This window comes from Cyprinodon variegatus, unplaced genomic scaffold, assembly GCF_000732505.1.
Source record: "Cyprinodon variegatus isolate N-32 unplaced genomic scaffold, C_variegatus-1.0 Scaffold41, whole genome shotgun sequence".
NCBI lineage: Eukaryota > Metazoa > Chordata > Actinopteri > Cyprinodontiformes > Cyprinodontidae > Cyprinodon > Cyprinodon variegatus.
In genome coordinates, this window is record NW_015150494.1 from 1,817,289 (window position 1) to 1,838,527 (window position 21,239).

Consider the following 21,239-nt stretch of genomic DNA (forward strand, 5'->3'; position numbering starts at 1 on the left):
GTTTATATATAAAAAATAAAGATTATAGAGGTATATATTTGGCTATGCATCCATTTTCTGTCACGATTATCCCTAGGGGGGTCGTGAGGGGTGCTGGTGTCTATCTCCAGCTGCCTATGGGCGAGAGGCGGGGTCCATCCTAGACAGGTTGCCAGTCCATTCGAAGGCAACACAGAGAAAAACAACCATTCACACCTAAGGAGAATATAAAGAAGCAAATTAACCTAACAGTCATGTTTTTGGACTGCGGGAGCCAGCCAGAGTACCCAGAGAGAACCAACCCATGCTCAGGGAAAACATGCAAACTCCATGGAGAAAGATGGCAGCTGGGAATAGAACCAAGAACCTTCTTGCTGCAAGGCAGCAGTGCTACCCACTGCACCACTGAGCAGAAATAATATTTGGCTAATTAAATATTTAATTGGAAAGCTGTAAGGAGCTTTTTGGACAAAAAACCCCGAAAATATTTTAATGATATACAGGAATGGGGCTCAGCCCCCCCATGCTCCCCTGTAGATCCGCCCCTGACTCTAAACAACTTAAGGCTCTTTGTGTTTTTTATTTTTAATGCAATTCCTAAAAATGGTCAAATAAGAGCAAAAACAAACCATTTCTGACTAATCTGGTGAAGTGGTTGGGCAGGGTGAGATCCGGGCCAAAGGAACCAGCTTTGCCCATCTGCTCGTCTCTCTTCCACCTCACCTCTCTTGTCTCACTCGTTTAGCTGTGATGGTGGAGCGGCCACCGAGTGTCAGAGGAGAGGAAGGGCTCAGGGTGTGCTCTGGGGAGCAGGTTGGAAATTTCACTGAGCTGGAAAATCAAGAGTAGCAGGGCTCCTTAAGGAAGCAGAAAATGGTGAAACAGCGACCCCCTGTGGTCAAACACAGAATGACGTGACGTTTTAACAAGATGAGCAGAAACAGAGGCTCAAATAATCATTTGATCTCTCAAAGTTTTTCTAAATAAACTCAATTGCAGAGAACAATCTCGAACAGTTAGACTAAATAACAAAAAAAAAACACAAATTGATTAAATAAACGTCACAAATTGAACAATTGGTCTCCCATTTAAAAGTTTGTCTGTTTAACTTAATATCTCATTTTACCTCAATTTGAAAATTTCAAGAGTAACAAACATGATTTTTTTCTTAAATCTTGAACAATTGAAAGAAAAGCTATTTCTGTTCTAGAATAAATCAAGAAGGCACTTTTGTAGAAATAACAGACAGGTGTTTTATAAAGCGAGCAAATGGTAAAAAAAAAAAACATTTAGCATAGTACAAAGAGATTTCTGTGTTTCAATAAATCTAGAACTTAAAAACAAACTCAGGTGTGCCCTTATCTGATCACATGCAAATCACAGACACCCTCATCTGGACTGTAGACACCTCCTCACTGGTTAAAAGGGCACAGAAGTGCTTCTACTTCCTGTGGAGGATGAGGAGAGCCCACCTGCCCCCACCCATCCTCACCACCTTCTACAGAAGCTCCATAGAGAACGTTCTGACCAGCTGTCTCACTGTGTGGAGTGGAGGCTGCAGCACCGCAGACTGGAAGAAAAAGAGAAGAGTCGTGAGAACGGCAGAGTGGATCACACCAGAGCATGTGAGCGGAAAAAATATTAGCAGTTTTCAATTTAAAGGCCGCTCTCAACGTCAATTCAACATGTTTGATTATAAAGGTTGTAAAATAATTTTTTTTTTTGATTGAAGTGTGATTTTAAAAATTATTTAAATAGGAGACGCGGGGCAACATGAAAGGAGCGAGGCGTTACATTCACAGCTGGGAACGTAATTCGCGATAATTTAACATTCAGGTAAATAAGACGTGTATCGGTCACATCATTAAATCAATCGCTGTGTGTCCCAGGGCCCTGGCATAATTACACGAACAAAAAATGTCTTCTCCTGAAATTTTGAGTGAGCGTGAAGCGATTTCGCAGGAGTGGCAGGAAAATGGGCTCTATGCACAGCTCCACTACTTCCTGAATTTAAGGCAGCTCCTTTGTTTCCTGTCTTTCATTACTGGACGAACTGATTAATCCAGGTGTGTCTAGCCAGTTACTTAGGTCATACACACCTGGATTAATCAGTGCATCCAATCATGAAAGACAGGAAACAAAGGAGCTGCCTTAAATTCAGGAAGTAGTGGAGCTGTGCATAGAGCCTATTAAGGTGAGCGCGGAGCGATATTTGAGCAGAGCGTCCCCGGTGCAAATTTCAGCGTCAGAGCGAAAATCCGCTTAAGTGGGGAGCAGGAATTGTGCGTCGTGGTGCTCCGTTCACATGCTCTGCCTCACACCCCAGCATGGACTGTTCTCCCTGCTGCCCTCTGGGAAAAGGGCTTTGCAGCATTCGATGCAGGTCCAGCAGATTCTGCAACAGCTTCTTCCCCACCGCCATTAGACTGCTGAATGTTGAAAAAACTCTAAATCAAGTCACACCGAGTTTTTTTGCACCGTATATATTTGTCTTGAAATGCTCTGATCTTCCATATCAATGCATTTCTGCACCATGTTTTTTCTCCCACACAGTTTACATTCGATCACTGCTGCACTTTAGGTAATGGAAAAGTTCATTGCAATGCTAAACTGCTGCTCATTTACTGTCTGAAAGTAAATGTATACTCTTTGCATACAAAACGACAAAAAGACTTAGACAAAAAGTTGTCTAAGTCTCTAAGTAAGTCTCAAGATGCTAAAGGAAGTCAATAATATGATTTTAGGGCCCATTAAAGACTTACGCTGCTGCTGATAAGAAAGTTCAGGAGGCTGAACATGTTGAAATGAAAGGGGCTTTTCCAGGGCAGAAACCTTTGTCCTCTAATAAAACCATAAAGGTCAGACTATTTACAGCAGAGTATGAAGATAAAGATCTACACTTGGATGAACACCAACTATTTCATTGCAGGATGTTCAAACCACTTTCTTAGGTAGAAACACACCAACCCAAGTTCCTGGGGGCCCCATAAAACTCTATTTACATGTATGTTTAACAGAATTATTCCTTATTTGTGGACATTAATAACCCCCCCCTTCAGTGTCCACCATATTGGATCAGTCCATTTGCTGCACATGTTCAGAAAGGTCCAAACAGACAGCAGCAAACCATTTGAAAACAAATGAAGCAAAGAGCAGTGTTGCCAACTTATTTAGCGACTTTTCAGACCCCTTTAGCGCTTTTATTTATAAAAATGCACATCTCGCCAAATCTATTGACTTTTTTCTGCTACTGGAGACTTTTGCAACAACATATAAAAAGCAGCGAACTCTGCTCTCCAGAGCAAGTAGATTGGTAAACAATGTATCACAATAATTGAAGCTGCAATCTAAATTAACATGCTAGTTGGATTTGATAAATAATTAAATGTTCTTATCTCAGCATTGATAATACATAAAAAAAGACATGTCTATATTTCCATATGAAGATAAATTAAGTGCAGTGTGTCAAAGTTTAAGGACTCACGACATGTTTAAGTACTTTCAACACTTTAATGAAAGGAAAAAGATGAGTTTGTGTATAAAAACAAAACACTTTATTACAATTAGGCTGAAAAATCCAATGAAAACACAACTACTTTACAAGTACAAATGTTTTTGCTGATATTTACAGTTTTTTTTTCTTTTGACATCAATTAAAAAAAGAATTTGAGAAACACAAAAACACTAAAGTACATGTTTACAGTGTATTTACTGAAATAATAATGATTAAAAAAAAAAAAAAATAAAGCGATTAAAGGAACGACCATCTTTTTTCACTAGTAACAACAGAAACAGACAGACAGGGACTAATAATGAACACACTGACACTAATGCAGAGTGACTCCATCCCCAGCCTGGGACGTCTGTTAGGGCAGATATATATTTATCAAACAGAAGACAGCAGTGATGTGTGGAGGACTGGGCTGTCGTGGTTTGCAGGGTTCAGAATGAAGTTGTTAATAACAAATAATGTACATTTAAATCAGGTTAAGAAGGGATCGCTGCTCCTGATGGCTGTGGAGCAGAACAGAAGCGGCGGCGGGTCGTCGCTGATCCTCCAGAGCTATTCACTTATTAGCTCTGTAACACTCAGAGCTGACTAGAGTTAACAGGCGTAAACAAAAGGGTTTGGTGTGATTAAGACAGCGGCTGGTTTCCAGGACTTGGAGGCTGCGGGATCTGTAACGTCATGTGATCCGCAGAAAAACCAAAAAAACTAGGGCAAGGGGATTCGTCACAAAGCAGGACTAGCTGCTCCCCCCGCTGGGTTTGGCGGGGGTTTTGGTCCTGACCCCCCCTTGGCGAGCTGGATTCTTGTTGGGCTGCTGGGCCTGACCGGACTGCTGTCCGGGGGACTCTGCGGCCGAAGGGGCGGCGGGCAGGTGGGCGGGGCTGTGCGGATTCTGGGGCTGGATCTGTGTGGCGGGGGTTACCACCTGCTGGGGGATGATCTTCTGCTGAACCACCTGAGCGCTGGGCGGCCCTGCGGGAATCATCTGGACTTGAGCGGGAGCTGAAGTGGTGGCCTGGGCCAGAGTCACAGTCTGAGGCTGGACCTGGGTCACAAGGGGAGAAGTTTATGACCCTGCTGACGGGCTCCAAACTACAGAGCTGAGGCAGGTTAACAAGCTGGATCAATAGAGCGGCCTCACCTGCTGGGAAGAGGAAACAATCTGCTGAATGTTGGCCACGGTCGTCTGCTGCTGCACTATTTGTGGAAGCTTAGTCACCTATAACACAGAGCAAACAGCCTGTTAGATCAGCAGTAAAACACGGAAAAGATGTGCAGACTTTGTACTCTGGGTAAACAGGTGATGAGCGACCTGGATCTGCTGGGCTCCAGCTGGTTTTGGGGCCTGGGCGATGGGGGTGGTGGTGGTGAAGAACTGGGTTTTGATTCCCGGCTGGAGCTGAGTTGTTGCTGCGTAGGTGACCTTCTGCTGCTGCGCTGACGGAGCTGTCTGCATCGTCACCTGCTGGGTTCCAATCTATCAAAAAAAAATTAAAAAAAACTTCAGAAAATATCCAGGGTTTAGAATAAAAGAGCTGCTAAAACTCCAGACAAATCAGACCTCGATAAAGAAATGAATTCTCTTATCAAAGTGTTATCCTCACTAAATTTACGACAGGCAAGAAATTTAGTACAATAAAAAATCCAGTTAAGATTAAAAGCCTGTTTAAATGCCTTGATCAGAGCAAATAAATCACAAAATGCAAAACCGGAAGCCGTTTCCTCAGACATCTGTCAATGAATATATGCTAAACAAACTATTACTGTCAGGCTGACAAAACACTGGGTGATGGTTTATTTAAGACTTGTTGCCTTTAACCTGACAGGAAGAAAGGAGAAAAAAAGAGAGAGAGGATATGTAATCTAAACTGCAACACTGGACCAAATAAAACTGATTACAGAGATGTTAGAAGACCAGCTTTAGAGAATTACTTCAATCTATTTCTTGCCAAACTTTGTTAAATTTCACGTGGGTTGAAGATTATTTACAATCTAATAATCCCAATTTATGATCCTCAACAGCATCAAATGAACGACACTGAAGATTTCTGGGAAAAATATTAAATTTAACTCAAAGAAAACCTGATTGTTCAAATTTAAAGACTAAAAAGAAAGTTTTAGGCTGATGTTAAAGTCTGTATTTAAGATTTCTTTGAGAAAGAAGCCATGTTGTACACAGATGAAAACAAAACATGCATATGGAATGGGGTTAGATAACAATCAAAACCATTTGAGATTTGTATTTGCTTATTTTTTCTCGATTCTTTAATACATGAGGAATCAGACGTTTCATATGTAAAAATATATGTTAAAAAGTTATGAGTACAAATAAAAAGTTACAAATTTTCAATAATAAAATTATAAATGACTAATTGACAAATATGAATCTAAAACTTCCCAAGAAGCTGTTAAGCTGTTACACAGGTGACGATGTTACACTCCTTACCAGTTGGTGGCAGTAGTGCACCTGGAGAGGTTCACCAACCAACATTAACGAGGAGAAAATGACGCCGAAAACAGAACCACAGATTGAGCATTATGGGTCAATTTGAATAAAAACATACTCGTGACGTCATCACACACTCGGCTCGTCTGGAGCTGCATTTCACCTCCTGTTATTAATAGTTTCTAGATGATAATTTATTACTTTTTTTATTTAGAGGGGGAATAATAGTTAACATGGTCAGATAAACACAAATACAAATGAAAAAAAAAAAAAATCGCCATCATAGCCAGCGGTACATCACTCACGGCTAAACTGATAGGAGGCTGCTGCAGACGGGCTAATATTAGCCCTGGCTGCCGTTACCCTGGGAGGTCCGCTGGTTGCCATGGTCCTCTAAACATTTGAACTTTTTTTTCTAAATTACACACTAAATCAGTAAATGGGCCATATGGTGAAGCCTAAAAGTATTTCAAGTATTTAAAACATACTTTTATAGAGAAAAAACAACAGAAAAGAGAACTTTTAACTTAATACTCTGTATTAATACGCTGTCAATCTCAAGAACAGACCAGTCTGCTCTGATGCATGCTGGGTAATGGTTCCTGGTTGATGGGACAGGTGTTGTGAATGAAACGTTGCCAAGATTGAAAGAGCTCCTGTGTGTCGCTGAATGTGTGCATTGATGACTGAAAGACATCTTCTGCCTCCATTTATCTGTTTACTATTTATTTATACTGTTTACTATTTATCTGTTTACAGTGTGTTGAACTCAGGTTTATGTGGATTTAAAGACAGTTCAATTACTGGAAAAAACTGCAGAGGGAATATAAAAAAGAAGTCTAATCAACCACAACTTTCACGACCCCCATGCAGTACCTCTGTGGACAAAAAAAATCATTTACACAGACGACTCATACAACTTCCCTCACACATATGCTGCCTCTATTGCTGATTAGAAGACATCAGATCGTCCTGTAGGTGTAGTTTTGGTGTTTTTACCTTCTGCTGCACGGCAGCCTGTCCTTGTTGAGGCTGCCCTGCTTTCTGCTGCGCCGCGGCTGCCTGGATGGCTGCTGGATGCTGCTGCTTCTTCATGGGAATCAGCTGCCCGACGTGCATCTGAGAGAAGGCTGGCGTCAGCACCGGGCCCCCTTAACACCAGATAATAACGTAACCAGACCAGGTAGAACTGATTATTGATTTGTAGCATTTTTTTTATCAATAAGAACAAGAGCAGGAAATATGCTGTTCACGGCATCAAAAATAACCAGGAACTTTTTGCTCCTCTATGGGGGAATTGAATACTGACAAACATGCAAATGATTTAGAGATTACATTAAAGTGTTTATTTGGATTAAAAAAGAAACTAAAAACATCAAATGAAGTCTTCAAACTTACCAGTTTTCTGTGCTTGATTAATAGCCACACATGACATGGTGGTCACTGCAGAGACCACAGCCGGCACAGAGACCACCGGAGGTTTAGTGAGGGTTACCTGAGCCGTCTGTCCTCCCTGGGCCGGGATCTGCCCCTGAGTGGGCACCCGGGTCTGGAAAAAGAACAAATTGAGAATTTAAAGTCGTAGGGAAGCTGTTCCAATTGTTGCATTTCCGAATTCTCCCCAGGGGTGCACGACTTTACACGAGTGAATAAAGTGAATGTGATTGGTTGTTTGTCAAGGGGGCGGGATTGTTGTGGCGGAAGGTTTGCAAGCAAGTTTGATTGTGGCCGGTTTGTCGGAAGCATCTTGCTAACCAGATAGCAACTTAGTGCTAGTAGGTTCCCAATGGGAAATTCCATTGCAAGCTATCACGAGGAAATGGGGACAGGCAGACCCCCCTTGTCAAGAACAATGGACTGGAATAATAGAAGAAATCCACATTATGGAAAAGCTGACACATCGTCTAAGACTTCAACAAACTCAAATGGGAGAAAAGTGGAGGAAATGGACAAGATTCAAGACAAAAGACAGTGATAAAGATTAAAAAAATAAATAAACTAGACGGGACAAAGGCCAAATAGTTGAATAGCTCCCAAGTGAAATCTCTAGGTTATGTTGAGTTTGATGTATAATGTTCATGTACACTGTATATGTAAAAAAGAGAAAAATACCAATAAAAAGTTAAATGTTAAGAAAACACAGAAGCATGGCGGGGGTGCAATGAGTGAAATGGAGTAATTTCTGTAAAACTGACAGACTGTAGTAACCACGTTTGTTCAGCCATGTCTTTGTCCCAAATACGTTGTCGCCTTTTCTTTTTAGGGCTTTCAGCACAAAATTGCACAAATTGCCAAGGCAGCGCGTTTCACTCTAGTGAGCTTCATTTTCCAATCTACTCCTCTGGCTTCCAGACAGACAAGTCAGAGTAGGTCCATCTATCTCACTCCAGAGCTGAGTCCAACGTTGTTTTTAGATGTACAGCGTGAGCAGGTAGATCGCATCAGATAGTCGGGTCGCACAGTTTGAGAACATACATCGCGAGCTGTGAACTTTTAAACCCTGCGCTTTCGTCATACAGTGTGAGCTATAGCTGCGTGCATAATGAGTGGAGGTTATTTGTTGAGCTTACCAGTCTGGTCACTTGCAGCGCGTTTGCAGTGAGGACAGTTCCAGGTCTGGCTGCAGCCACGGCAGCGAGCTGAGGACTGGCTTGGCCGGCCTGAGCGGGCTGCACCTGGGTGGTCTGCTGAGCCACGGCAGCCTGCTGAGCCTGTGTCGCTGCAGCCACCTGCTGCTGCTGCAACGGCACCTTGTGTTTCTGCACTTTTAACAAGTCCTAGAAACACAACCATGAATGAGTTTAGGAGAAGCAAAGTATGCAGGCTTCATTCTCAACAATAAATACATTTTTTTTACACAGATGTCATTTGAGCCGCTGTTAGTATAACCGTTTCATCTGTGTTACCTTAAAACTAGACATTTGAATATATTCTAGTAAGATTTTGTGTTATAGGCTCATGGAACAAAAGATTTTTTTACCCCTGAATGCTGCACTACAGCTTATCACCCTTAGAGGTATTTCTCTACCTGCTTTGCATGTCTAGAAGCTACATTCACTCCAAAATACAGCAAGCTCAACCAACACTCCCAGTGTGACGTAGATCCCCCACTAGATAAGTTCAAATTTCAATAATCTGTCACCCACAGGTCCATGAAACAATGCATATACAGGAGTTTTTATATAGTTTTTAACACCCTAAGAAGTTTTATTTAGACCCACACAACTGTGAGCTGCAACTGTGTTGGAAACTTTTACTGTAGTTTGGAGAAACTAGTTTTAAAATGACTGAAAACTTACAATTTCTTTGCTTAATATCTGTAGTCCTTTATTTTAGTAATGCTTACATTTTAAAGCACTATTATTCAAATTTAAGGATATTCTATTACTTGTTGTCTCATTAAAACTGATCTATAAAACAATTGTTATTTAAACCCAACCCAAGAAAAAAGCTATTTCCTTTCAAGCTATATGAAGGAAACAGAAAAAGAAAATAAAAACAGAAAAGGTTCCAAGTTAAAGGAATTTAACATTTAAGACATTTAAGTGCAACTCTAGTAGAGAAAGTCCAAATTCCTGTATTGGACTTAAACTTTTAAAACTGCATTATTGTTTGGAAAAACTTAACGCATTTGTTTTATAAAGTCAGTTTTTAGCTTTTTTGGGTTCCTATAAGTGGAACTATCCCAAGTTGTGCTGAACAGGCTATACTAGTATTTTAACTATTAGTATTTATGCCCGTCCCACATACTTGTGCAAACTGTGCGCATACTGTGAGCCACACAGAGTCCGTTTACGGACCTTTGGCTTTAGTTTCCATAGCATTACTGGATGTTGCCTTCTAGCTTTACAAAAACATAAAATCGGAGTCTAGTTTGGGGGCACTGCAACATCTTCTCTCTCACCAGACACCGGTCAGTGAGGGGGAGATGGTCAAGGTCAACATGACTGCCTGCTCTGAGCCGGTGTTCTGTCAGATAAGCATACCCGGTCAGACTAGCATACGCAGTCAAGACCCGTTTATCCCTTTAGTTTTGTACGAAAAATACATTGAAACTACCTCAACGGGCGTGTATCCATTTAGTCATGTACAAAAAAACAATTTAAGGTCATATTGCTTCAAAAATAACACCAAAAAGTAAGAAGTAAGTAATTAAATAGACTTTAAACTAAATTTAATGACCTTTTTGGTGTTTTTTTTAAGTGTATGGCGATATGACCTTAAATTTGACCTCTTGCGCATGCGTATTGATTATGGATATGCTGGTCTGACAGAACATCGGCAGACGCTACCACCTATCGTGTATGGGGCATTATTTGCTCTGTGTTTGGTGTATATATATATATATATATATATATATATATATGACCATATGACCTCTTCCTTACACACACTGACTGATGTCTTTCTGTCATTGCTGCCTCAAGTCCTTCTGTGACATAAAAAATTAATATAATGTAGGCTAGATCAATTAATTTTTTTTAGGAGCCTTTAACACAAATGAGAAGAAAAGTATTCTAAGTATAAAGTATTTTGTCAGATCATGTTCATGACTTTTTTATACTTTTTAAAGTTTTACAAAGTTCCCTTTACAACCTTTTATAACTCCTCAAACACCCTGCTTAGAGCTACGTTCCTGCAACTCTTATATGCACCGCTGTCTCTAAACCACCTTAATCAAATTATAGCTGCTTTAAAATTCTCCAGAAATTGCATCATAACAGCCAAAAGCAATCCGGTTACATTTTAGGCCTGTGAGAACAAATTGGGTTGTAGATTGTTTTAAAAATGTCTGAAGCATCCGTCTAGCGTACCTGAGGTTTGCCTACAGCTTTCATCTGAGTGGACGCAGCCTGCTGTTGCTGCGTCTGCTGCAGATGCTGCTGTTGTCGTAAGATCTGCAGTTGGTTTGCATGAAGAGACTTCCCTGCCATCTGAATACCTGTCGCTGGAAAGACAACAGCAGATGATCCAAACCTGCAAAGAGCATCATGGTAGGAAGGAGGAAACTTGGGTCTGATGAGGTTGTGTACCTGGTGTGACCTGAGGGACCAGCGGGCGTGTCTGTGACTGCACAGGGCTTAAAGTAGTAGAGACCACAGCAGGGGCTGTTACTGGGGTAACGGCTCGCACGCCTCCACCTGTAGCTATAGCGACCACCTCAGCAGAGGCAGCGGCGGCGGGGACAGCCCTCTGCTGGGGGTGGACCACCTGGGCTCCAGCTGCACCTGCAGGCTGGATCAATAATAACAAAGAGACATTAAAAAGCTGGTTAAGGCCTGTGTGAGGTTAGATTGGTTCTGTAAATAGAAAAGAAAACTGATCCCTGAACAGCAGCAATAAGAACACGACTCACAGACAGGGTGCCCGGTATGACTGGAGATGCCAGGCGTTTATTGGCCTGGAAGGGGCTTTGGGGAATCCCTGCTACTGTGTTCACAATCACATTCCCCCCTACAGTGGCTGGAGAAGAATTGGAGAAGTTAATCAAGTTCTGAAAGAACAACTCTGCCATGAGAGGAAACATCTGGGTATCAACCTACCAGCCTGAATGGTTGTGCCCACAGTGGCGGTTTTTATAGCTCCAGCCTACAAACAACAAACATAGTGTTCTAATACAGAATGAGTCAATTTGGATTACCGCACATGCAGAGTAATAAAGGCATTTTTCTCACCAGTACGGCTGCGTTGGGCACAGCAGTAGCTCCAGTCACCCCGGCTGCTTGTGGAACCTGAGCTTGGCCAGCGGCAGGAGTCTGGGCCTGACCAGCCGTGGCTTGAGCCTGAGGAGCTCCAGCCTGTTGCTGGGCCAACTGCTGCTGGGCCTTCTGCTGCTCTGCAAGGGCCTGCAAACGCAAACAGGTTAAAAAGATGAGATAAATACATCTGAGAAACACAGTGTGCATGAATCCCGCTCTGCTGGGCTTGCAATGAAACAAACAAATAACAGATGAGCATTCGGTATTCTAGGTAAAATAGGAACAGTAGCTGTTCTTTCCATTGATTTTTTCAAATGTAAATTTTGAAGTATGGAATCAGAGATGCAGCCAATATGTGATGATGCAAAGTGGATGACAACGTATGACGGCATCACACGTTGCGTCACTTGGTTGATTCGCTTCAAACCAAATGGAAACAACACAAATTTGCATTTTCTTTAATTCACACTTAAAAGTTTGCTTTAAATTCACATTTTAGTTGAATGGAAACACACCTAGTATAAAGCAGTCATAAACAACATTTCCAGATAAACCTCCGCAAACAGAGATGCCAAGTTTTTCCTCCAGTTGTCAGACTACTTTTTTCTTATGACAGAGGTCTTCAACAGGGGGTCTGTGACCCCTAGGGGGTCCACAGAGGTACTTCATGGGGACTGCAAAACTTTTGGTTGAATAGACTTTTTTTTATATTCCCTCCTGCAATTTTTTTCCACTAATTGAAATGTCTTTAAATCCACATTAACACGAATTCAGCACACCAGCACACTGTAGTAAACAGATAAATGGAGGCAGAAGTTGTCTTTCAGTCATCAATGTAAACATTTAGCGACACACAGGAGCTCTTTCGAGCTGGGCACCGTTTCATTCAAAACACCTGTCCCATCAACCAGGAATCAGAATCAGAAATACTTTAATAATCTCAGGGAGAAATTACTTTTATTAGATTACTCCATCTGTAATAGATTGACTATAGGACCAGTTTGATATAACACCATTTCATAAAATATGTATAATTAGGGGATCCCCGCTCCATCTCGCCATCAGATTGGGGGTCCTTGGCCTGGAAAACGTTGACGACCTCTGTCTTACGAGAAACAAGCATGGGTGACAAAAGCCTTTCCAGTGTCATTATACCATCACAAGTATCCCATTGGGGAGCAGTGGGCTGCCATTGTGAGGCGGGGAGTAGTGTGGGGTTAAGGGTCTTCAGAGACCCAGAATGTTGGCTGTGGGATCGAACTGGTTTCTTGCAACCTTCTCAGAGCACAACCGCACTGCTCTAACCACTAGGCCAACACTGCCCATAAAAATCCTCACACTTAGGGGACATTTTCTCTGGAAGAAGCATCAGGTGCTGATATCCTTGCTGGACGATGAACCTTTGCCAGAATCCTGCTCACAGATGACGCCATGTGGTCTGTACACGAGGGCTTCAAATATTTTTACAGCAGTATTTTATGCTCCAGCTCTTCTTTTATCTCTAATCTCCTCCGTCCAGTACACAACTTGTCTATTTATCGCATAAGCAGTGTGTCACATGAGTCAGAGCGGCTGCTGGCTGTGCAACTGGGGAATGGAGATAAAGGAAGCCTGCTAATCTCTTTCTTGATTGCAGAATAAATGGTTCTTTATGTGATAAAATGTGGTTACTAATCCTTCTAGGAACTTGTAACGCGATTAAGCAACACACGAATGAGGCAAGCACACGTATTGACATTTATTATTAGGTTAGATCACATGCATGTCAGACATTAGATTCTAATTTCGGTCAAACCAGGTTACTATTATCATCAACGTGACACCTTTACCAAAAAAACTAAAAAATTGGACTGAGAATAGTACCTTAACCTGGATCTAACTATTAATTAGTTTGATAGTCACCTTTTTCTCTTTTGCAATCCTTTCAGCTCGCTGAGAGGCCACCTGAATGGGAGGTAAGGGCTTATCGTAGCTGATCCCACTGGAAGAGGAAGAGAAAACAAGTTTCTGGATAGAAATTTCTTTAGGTTTGTCTAAAAATAAAATTAAAAATGTCATTAACACACCTCTCTGCTAAGACTGAAGCATGTTTTGGATTCTTCTGGAATGGATTCATTCCAAGCCTGTAAAAAAAAAAAAAAGGGATAAAGACGTTTCAAAATTAGCTTTTGAAATGTTTTCTGTTTTAGGGGCTCAATAACCAGCTTTATATTTTGCAAAGAGCCACAACAGGCATCAGTAAGAACAGTGGAGAAAGCATTTATTTAAATAAATTCTTGGTTTAATGCATCAATCTTTAGGAATCAATATGATTTTTTTTCAAAGCAAAATACTCAAACATCTAATTCGACCGCATCTGTCATAAAATGAAATACAGTCAGTTTATTTCATTGTGCTGATACGGTAAAATATTTTCTCAGACGGTGGAAAACAACAGATGAATCACTGAGAACGCACCCCAGAGGCTTGATCGGAGGGCTCCTCTTGCTGGCGATTATCCTCATGAGCTCAAAGCGGCTGCTGTACAGCTGAATCTGTGAGCTGTTGTCATCCTGTGTGTAGATCTGACAGGTCCTCAAAGGACGGCTGTTCTTAGACTGAATGTAGGCAAACAAAGAGGAAAATATGAACTCAAAAAGAACCATGAACTACATCCAGCCGCTCTAAAGGTAAGAAAGGATACCTTATATATGCTCTTGGATTTCTTCTTAGGATTCGCTTCGTACACCAGCTGTAAATACGGGAAAGTGATCAGAACCATGTGAGCAGTCAGTTTGGCTTTAAACTACGCAGTCTGGGTTTTCACTACCTTGCCCTCCTCTCTAGGAATGATGACATTCTCATAGCGGTTGCGGCACTGTTTCGGGGAGCGGTAGATGCGGCTGCAGGAGTTCACCACGTCGCTGACCAGATCCCAGTTTGGTGTGTGGGCAGGAGACACGATGGTCAGGTTCAAAGGCAATTCCAGCAGCTGCTTCACCGCCTAAAACAACCAAAACAACAGCTTGATGAAAAGTTAACCGTTCTTTAACTCGACTTCAAGTGTGGTTAAAAAAAAAAAAAAGGGAGGATCGGATACCTGCAGCAGAGCCCAGTCCTCACTGATGAGCCACTCTGGGTTATCCTGACCAGCCTCCATGGCAGGCTTAGCCAGAGATGGCAGGGGTTTGGCGAAAGGAGGCTGCTTGAGAGAAAAGTTCTTTTTCTGGTCTTTTCCTTCACGCCGAACTTTGAGCATGCTGGCCTTTTCAAAGAGAGAGCGTGGAGGAATCACCGTCTCCCCATGACCCTTCTTCTTCTTTCTGGCAGCTGTTAGACAAAAGCAGAGCTCAGATGAAGGTGAACAGCTGACAACAATTTTAATGGTTTGGACAAATCTTCTACCTGAGGGGTCCATCTTCAGTCTCTTATGCTCCTTGCGGATGTAGATAGGAGGCAGCTTGGACTCTGGCATAGGTGTGGTGTCATACATTAACATCATGACTGAATCGATGTAAATATCGTTGTCATCCTGTGGGGGGGTGGGTGGAGTCCAAACCTGTTGAAGAATTACAGAGCACAGCGAATGGGCAAGCTGGACCAAAATACTTCAAAAAAGAGAAAGAAAACAATCCAGATTATTCTGTTTGAACTCATCATAGGAAGCCATGAAAGTAATGAAAACTCCTAAACTGTAATATGTTCCATATTCCACCATTTTCTGAAGGTTCGTTCAAACCGAACGCGTTCTGGGCGTTAAAGCATGGATTTAGATGCTAAGTCAACGAGGAGTGGCATCAAGCAGCGCTGAGAGGTCTGGGCATCCAAGCGTCCGACACTGAGGTTCAGAGATATGAACTTTTGCAGCTTGATGTGGCGAGTCGACAAATCAGAAAAGCTGATCCAGGAGTTTTTTTGGGAGACAGAAACTGCAGGAGGAGGAGTGGAGTTTAAGTATTTTGGGGTCTTGTTCAGGAATGAGGGGAAGATGGAGCAGGAGATCATAGGGAGATTTGTGCGGCGCCTGCTGTGCAGCGTGCACAGGGCTGAGCCAAAAAGCAAAGCTCTCAATTTACCGGTCGATCTACGTTCCTACCCTCATCTATGATCAAGAGCTTTGGGTCATGACCGAAAGAATGAGATCCTGGATACAAGCGGCTGAAACTAGTTTTCTCCGTAGTGTGTCTGGGCTCTCCCTTAGAGATAGGGGGAGGAGCTCAGTCATTCAGGGAGGATTCAGAGTAGAGCCGCTGCTCCTCCACCAGTTGGGGTGGCTGAGGCATCTGATCAGGATGCCTCCTGGGTGTGAGGTGTTCCAGGCCCTTCCCACTGGGAGGAGGCCCAGGGGGAGACCCAGGACACGCTGGAGGGACTATGTTTCTCAGCTGGAAGCGCCTTGGGATTCCCCCGGAGGAGCTGGCCCAAGTGGTAGGGGAGAGGGACGTCTGTGCCTCCCTACTGAAGCTGCTACCCCTGCGACCCGACCCCGGATAAGCGGAAGAAAATGGACAGACACAACATGCAAACGCGTGATACCCTGACCTGTCGAGCTGCCTGCCTGGGATAAACTCCATAGGTTTTTAAAAAAGCTGGGAGAAAAGATTGATATGTACAAGGAAAAGAGATTGAACTCTGGTCATTATTGCTGCACTAAAACTTACTTTTTTTGTCAACTGTGGCGAAACATTTTATAAATACCCAAATCAGCTAACAATTTAAAAAAAATGCTGCTGAAAAATTATCAGTTTTATATTCTGGTACTGGCAGTTTTACCCGCAAACCTTAAAACCACTTTTTTTCACTGCCAGCCAGTACTAACGGCAGCGGGAAATCTTCCACAGCCTGGCCGCTTCACACAGTTTTCACTGACCTCCTTCATACCCGCAGGTATGCTGAATGTCTGCCCCCTCCGAACAAGAACTGCATATTTAAGTAGGATTGTAATCCTGATAAACTGACTCCACATATTATGTTTTCAGGTTGATTTTCTCATTTAAAAAATGTGTTAAAACTCAACGTACTCAAAGTAAATAAAGGTAAGCTGCTGTCTAGCTTCTAGCTACAGAACAGAGCAGATAAATCTCCAGAGCGTTGAAGCATCAAAGCGAGGTGTCCGGCGTTTCACTCGGCTTCCTAGTTTCTGCATTTAAACTGTTGACACCCAAAACGCGTTCTGTTTGATGCAGCATTAGCCTTCAATCAGCTGAGTTCTCTGAAGAATAAACCCAAAAGGGTTTAGTTTTTATTTTGAAAACACTTTAAGAACCACTGGTGGTTAGAATAGATAAAGGACAGATGGGCTGATGGACTGGGGGACGATCAGATGGACTTGTTAAAGTAGAATAATTTAATGGTGGAAGAAGGCTGATGGATATAATTTCTAGACAGGGGTAAGTACTAGAAAAACAAAGCTTTCCATCAGTTATCTTTTTTATATCCATCAAGTCCTAAAATTACTTTTAAACTGCTCCAAAAGAGTAGAAATCTTGCTGTAACAGAAACTGTGATTCATTTTTAGGAAAACTCCATATTCAGCAGCACCTTACCGGCATGATTTCCGTATGCCCGTCCTCAGCATCAAAAACGTATTCCTGTTAAAATGCACAGAGAAGATTAAACTTTCCAAAAGGGAAACACAGGTAGTTCAACACTTTCTATTTAACCGATCAGGATAACGCTGTCCACCCACCATGTTGTAAGCATCTTCTCTGGTGTAGGTGAAGAGATCTTCCTCTCTCTCAGTCGTCTGGTGCTCCTCTTCCTGCTCCTTTAGTTTCTGTAGCTGCTGAAGCTCCCAGGCTCTCTTTGCACACTCCAACCTCTCCTAGACGACATGAACACAAATGCATAGGATTACCACATTCATCAGGCCAAAAACACAACCGAACATGCTGAGATTATCAGGCAGACATGAAAAAAGTAAAAACAAACAAAATCAAACGCCTTACTTTTAGGGCAGCTTCATCATCACTGATGTGGAGGTACTCCAGGTAATGCAGAGCGTATCTTTCAATAGGAGTAAGCTGAGAAGTAAAAAAGGAATATTAACAGGAAACTCTGTATTTCAGATTTTTTTTCTTAGTTTTTAACAAATTACAGAAGAAAATCTAAAGAGAAAAATGTACCTGTTCCATGACTGCGTTCAACTCCTCTAACAGACCGGGCTCTTCTTTAGCTTGGATCTCTGACTCCTCTGGTGACTGTTTGCTACCTAAGTCCTCCTCCTGGTGCTCTTCTTCCTCTGATTGGCTGTCCAGATTTATACTGTGCAGAGCCTGTATGTAGGGTCTCGCTACTTTAGGAGAAATCGCTTCAGAGGCCGATGGCTCCTGATGAAGCACCACAAACTCCTCCACCTTCACCCCTGAAGTCGCCTCTACTTCCAGGAGGTCTTGGATTGTCGACTACAGAAATGCAGCAACATGTCAGTTCCTTTATGGTCCTTGTGAACTTAAACTCTAATAAAATAAAGTCTAAATTGTTGCCTATTTCTGGGTTTACCTTACCTGTGTTAGGAAAGCTAAACTGTAGTCAGTACCCTGTGCAACCACTTCTCTTATAAGCTCCTTGGTGCCATTTTTTAGCAGTTTTTCTTCAATTGAATTGCCACTTTCCAACCTGATCAGAAACAGACAAACAGAAAAATAGAAAGTCGCTTCAACTGGCCCATCATCAACTCCTTACTTTGTAGGATCATAAACGGATTTCCGTGTAATTTATAAGATCACCTGTATATGTGAATGTCCTTGGAGCGCCCCACTTTGTCACACCACTCTTGAGTGCGGGCGTCCATGCTGGGGTTGAGGTCTGTGTCATAGAAGATGATCGTGTCTGCGTCGACGATGGTGCCCACATCTGAGCAGCAGCAGTTGGTCAGGATGCTGCAGAAAACCTGCCTGTTGGTGTTGAACTTTTTCATATTTTCCTGTCGCAGAGAAGGCAAAAGAATGAGAAAACATCTGAAATGTTACAATTTATAGTGTTTGCCTCCTAGGTTTTTATAAAGCACTATCTGTGGAGAAAGACTATTATTTTATTATGAGACTATTGAATTTGCTTCCAATTTGATATTTATTTTGTTAGATAAAGGATTATTTCATATGTTATTTATAGGATTTTACGCAGATTACCTGTGTTTCTTCAAATGTGAGGTTTTCATCAATGCGCACATATTTGAGCTGCCTGTAATCCAGGAAGGCCTCCAAGATGTCCAGCATCTTTAACATCTGAGTAAAGATGAGGACACGCCGACTTTCTGACCTCAGCTTCTGCAGCAGGATGGCAAGAGCTTCCAGTTTACCTTTGGAAACAAAAATAAATAAGATTTCTTACATTAATAGTCTTCCCTTGCTCCTTTCAATATTCCATGGGGTACAATGATACAGGCAACTGAAAGGCCTAATTTACACAGAATCGATCGTCTTGTGTCACAAACTCAAGTGCAGCACAGCAGAAAGCTCATCCTGAGGCCCTCGCTTAGACAGGGGTCTGAAACCTGTGGCTCTGAGGCCGCATGTGGCTCTTTGGACCAAGTGCCGCTTAACAGTGGCAAATTTTCACAGCAGAAAGAGATTAAAACAACCAGATACATGTTTTAGAGACATTTTTCTCTTAGTTAGCTAGGAAGTTATATGTTTTTCTTTTTATATCAATAGCTTATAGCAGAAGACCCATGCTATATCATTATTAAGCTTTATGTTTTTCCTTTTTAAAAAAAAAACTAAAAATCTGAATAAACTGCTGTTAGTTTACTTAGCTGCACTCGGAGCAAAAAGGATTGGATTTGGAAAGTTGCAGTCCCCTGCCTAAGACCATAGATCAGGATAATAACTACAGCAACTTAATAATAACAAAAATATTGGTAAGACATTTGAAACAAACAAACAAAAAACTAAATAAATAAAACCCAGCATCCTGTGTTGGGAGATTTTGCATCTCGTCCTTTAAACATCTGAGCAGAGGAGTTTTTCTTTGCAGCTCTAATGGAAGGATCAAATGCATTTTTCTGCTAACATTTAGTTGCACATGCCTTGTCCATAATTCTCTTTAAAACTATTTCAGTTTGCAGGGCTACTGCTACCAACCCTTACTTGGGCCCTTGAAGTGTTTAAACCCTGTTTAAAAAGATATTTCAGTTATCCCTTATAAATTCACCAAAATCTTTAAAAATAAAAGCTCAGAGCAAAAAAGTGAAAGGTTGAAACATCTACTCTAGGCATGCAGAGGGTGATTGTTTGGTCTGAAAACGGGAACGCATCAGGTCACCTCTAAGGCAGTGGAAAACAAACCACTTTTGTAGAGGAACCATTTAAGAACTTTTAGCGCCAGTTCTAGTTAAGCACTGGAACCACTCTGGGTAAAAAAAAAAAACAACAACAGAAAAACAAGTGCTTTTGGTTTCTAAATCTTAAACCCTAAAATTTAAAAGTTAATCTTATATAAGTAAGCTTTAAACGGTTATTTTAAAATTCCAATCCAATGGTGCACATTTAAACAAACCTGAATCCATCTGCATTAACTGTAAGTCTGGGTGCCTTAAGAAATGTCTGGATGCTAATTGGTGGATGTCTGCACTGTGGGGCTCAGAGGCCTCCAGCAGGCGCCGCTGGAAGGATTTCTGCTCAAGCCTGTAGGGAACTGAAGGATTGGCTGCATATAGATGAGGAGGCGGAGCTACAGCTGCTGGCACCACGGCTTTCAGCCTGCAAAACAACAACAAACAATTCATAAGAACTTATAGGAAAAATGTGTCTTACACATTCCTTCACAAAAGTGACTTTGTTAAAAGACTGAATCAAAAAGCAAGCTGTAACTGATCAGCTATAGTTTTTCCATTTCAATAAAGATGCAGTGATTGATTATGAACCATTTAACAACAGAGGAAAAACAAGATAACCCGGTTTTAATAAAAGCAAAAGTACCTTTTGATCAGGCCTTTTCTGGCTTCATGCTGGTCCTCCACAGTAAGCAAAGAAGACTGCAGCAAAGAGGTGGTTCCCACGCAGGTTTCCTGAGCTCGAATACAGCTCTCTCTGCCTACCCACCTCCAGCCTCCCGCCGTCAGGGCGCTGTGAGCAGGTTCGCAGCTCACAGTGCATGCCTGCAGCAGATCTGACCCGTACAACACTCTGCGGTTACAGCGCTGCTCGTTTGCTTCAAACAAGCGGTTCAGCCGCTCCTTCAGCTGCTGCGTCTTTTCTTCTGAAGCCTCCTAAGAATAAAAAAAAAGGAGATGATGAATGGAATCATTGTAAATGTTTTGGGAATAAACATTTTTGCCGCTATATTAAAAATTCCTCCACCTCCCCTTTATTTGAGAACCAAAAATCATCTACTAAGTAAACATTTCAAGGACCTTAGAGGGAAACTGGTGAGAATGAAATGAGACTAATGTCCTGAATAAAATTATTATTAATTTGGCCAAAACTAATGAAACTGCAACTTTTTTCCCCTGCATCTAAATCAACTGAATGTGTTCTTTGTAACTATTTCCCAAGTTTGTTGTCTTATTTAATCTTCAACCAAACACACCCACACAGAGAGGGGAGTATTATTCTATTATCCAGTTCTATGACTCACCTCCCATTAGGGCTGGGTATTGTTCAAACATTTTTGGTTCCGGTAC

General features: G+C 41.9%; 1 protein-coding gene across 9 annotated transcripts in view; it reads right to left on the bottom strand.

Annotated features, from left to right (window-relative positions):
* Nucleotides 1–4,017: 4,017 nt before the first annotated feature.
* Nucleotides 4,018–21,239, bottom strand: part of ep400 (E1A binding protein p400) — a 43,908-nt gene continuing 26,686 nt past the window's right edge. For 6 of the 9 annotated variants that reach the window (XM_015370060.1, XM_015370059.1, XM_015370055.1 and 3 more), the window contains 27 exons: nt 20,536–20,825; nt 20,114–20,316; nt 18,745–18,914; nt 18,343–18,539; nt 18,121–18,232; nt 17,740–18,018; nt 17,563–17,637; nt 17,304–17,438; nt 17,161–17,205; nt 15,020–15,173; nt 14,715–14,944; nt 14,445–14,618; nt 14,319–14,366; nt 14,093–14,232; nt 13,702–13,758; nt 13,538–13,616; nt 11,612–11,782; nt 11,480–11,525; nt 11,293–11,399; nt 10,970–11,171; nt 10,751–10,884; nt 8,507–8,713; nt 7,335–7,485; nt 6,936–7,087; nt 4,803–4,967; nt 4,632–4,709; nt 4,018–4,535 (listed from right to left, as the gene is read on the bottom strand). In XM_015370060.1, coding sequence (XP_015225546.1) covers nt 4,227–4,535; nt 4,632–4,709; nt 4,803–4,967; nt 6,936–7,087; nt 7,335–7,485; nt 8,507–8,713; nt 10,751–10,884; nt 10,970–11,171; nt 11,293–11,399; nt 11,480–11,525; nt 11,612–11,782; nt 13,538–13,616; nt 13,702–13,758; nt 14,093–14,232; nt 14,319–14,366; nt 14,445–14,618; nt 14,715–14,944; nt 15,020–15,173; nt 17,161–17,205; nt 17,304–17,438; nt 17,563–17,637; nt 17,740–18,018; nt 18,121–18,232; nt 18,343–18,539; nt 18,745–18,914; nt 20,114–20,316; nt 20,536–20,825 — 4,110 coding nt within the window. In that variant the 3' untranslated portion in view covers nt 4,018–4,226. The remainder of the gene's footprint in view (nt 4,536–4,631; nt 4,710–4,802; nt 4,968–6,935; nt 7,088–7,334; nt 7,486–8,506; nt 8,714–10,750; nt 10,885–10,969; nt 11,172–11,292; nt 11,400–11,479; nt 11,526–11,611; nt 11,783–13,537; nt 13,617–13,701; nt 13,759–14,092; nt 14,233–14,318; nt 14,367–14,444; nt 14,619–14,714; nt 14,945–15,019; nt 15,174–17,160; nt 17,206–17,303; nt 17,439–17,562; nt 17,638–17,739; nt 18,019–18,120; nt 18,233–18,342; nt 18,540–18,744; nt 18,915–20,113; nt 20,317–20,535; nt 20,826–21,239) is intronic. The other 3 variants (XM_015370058.1, XM_015370056.1, XM_015370057.1) reach the window with 1 other exon arrangement.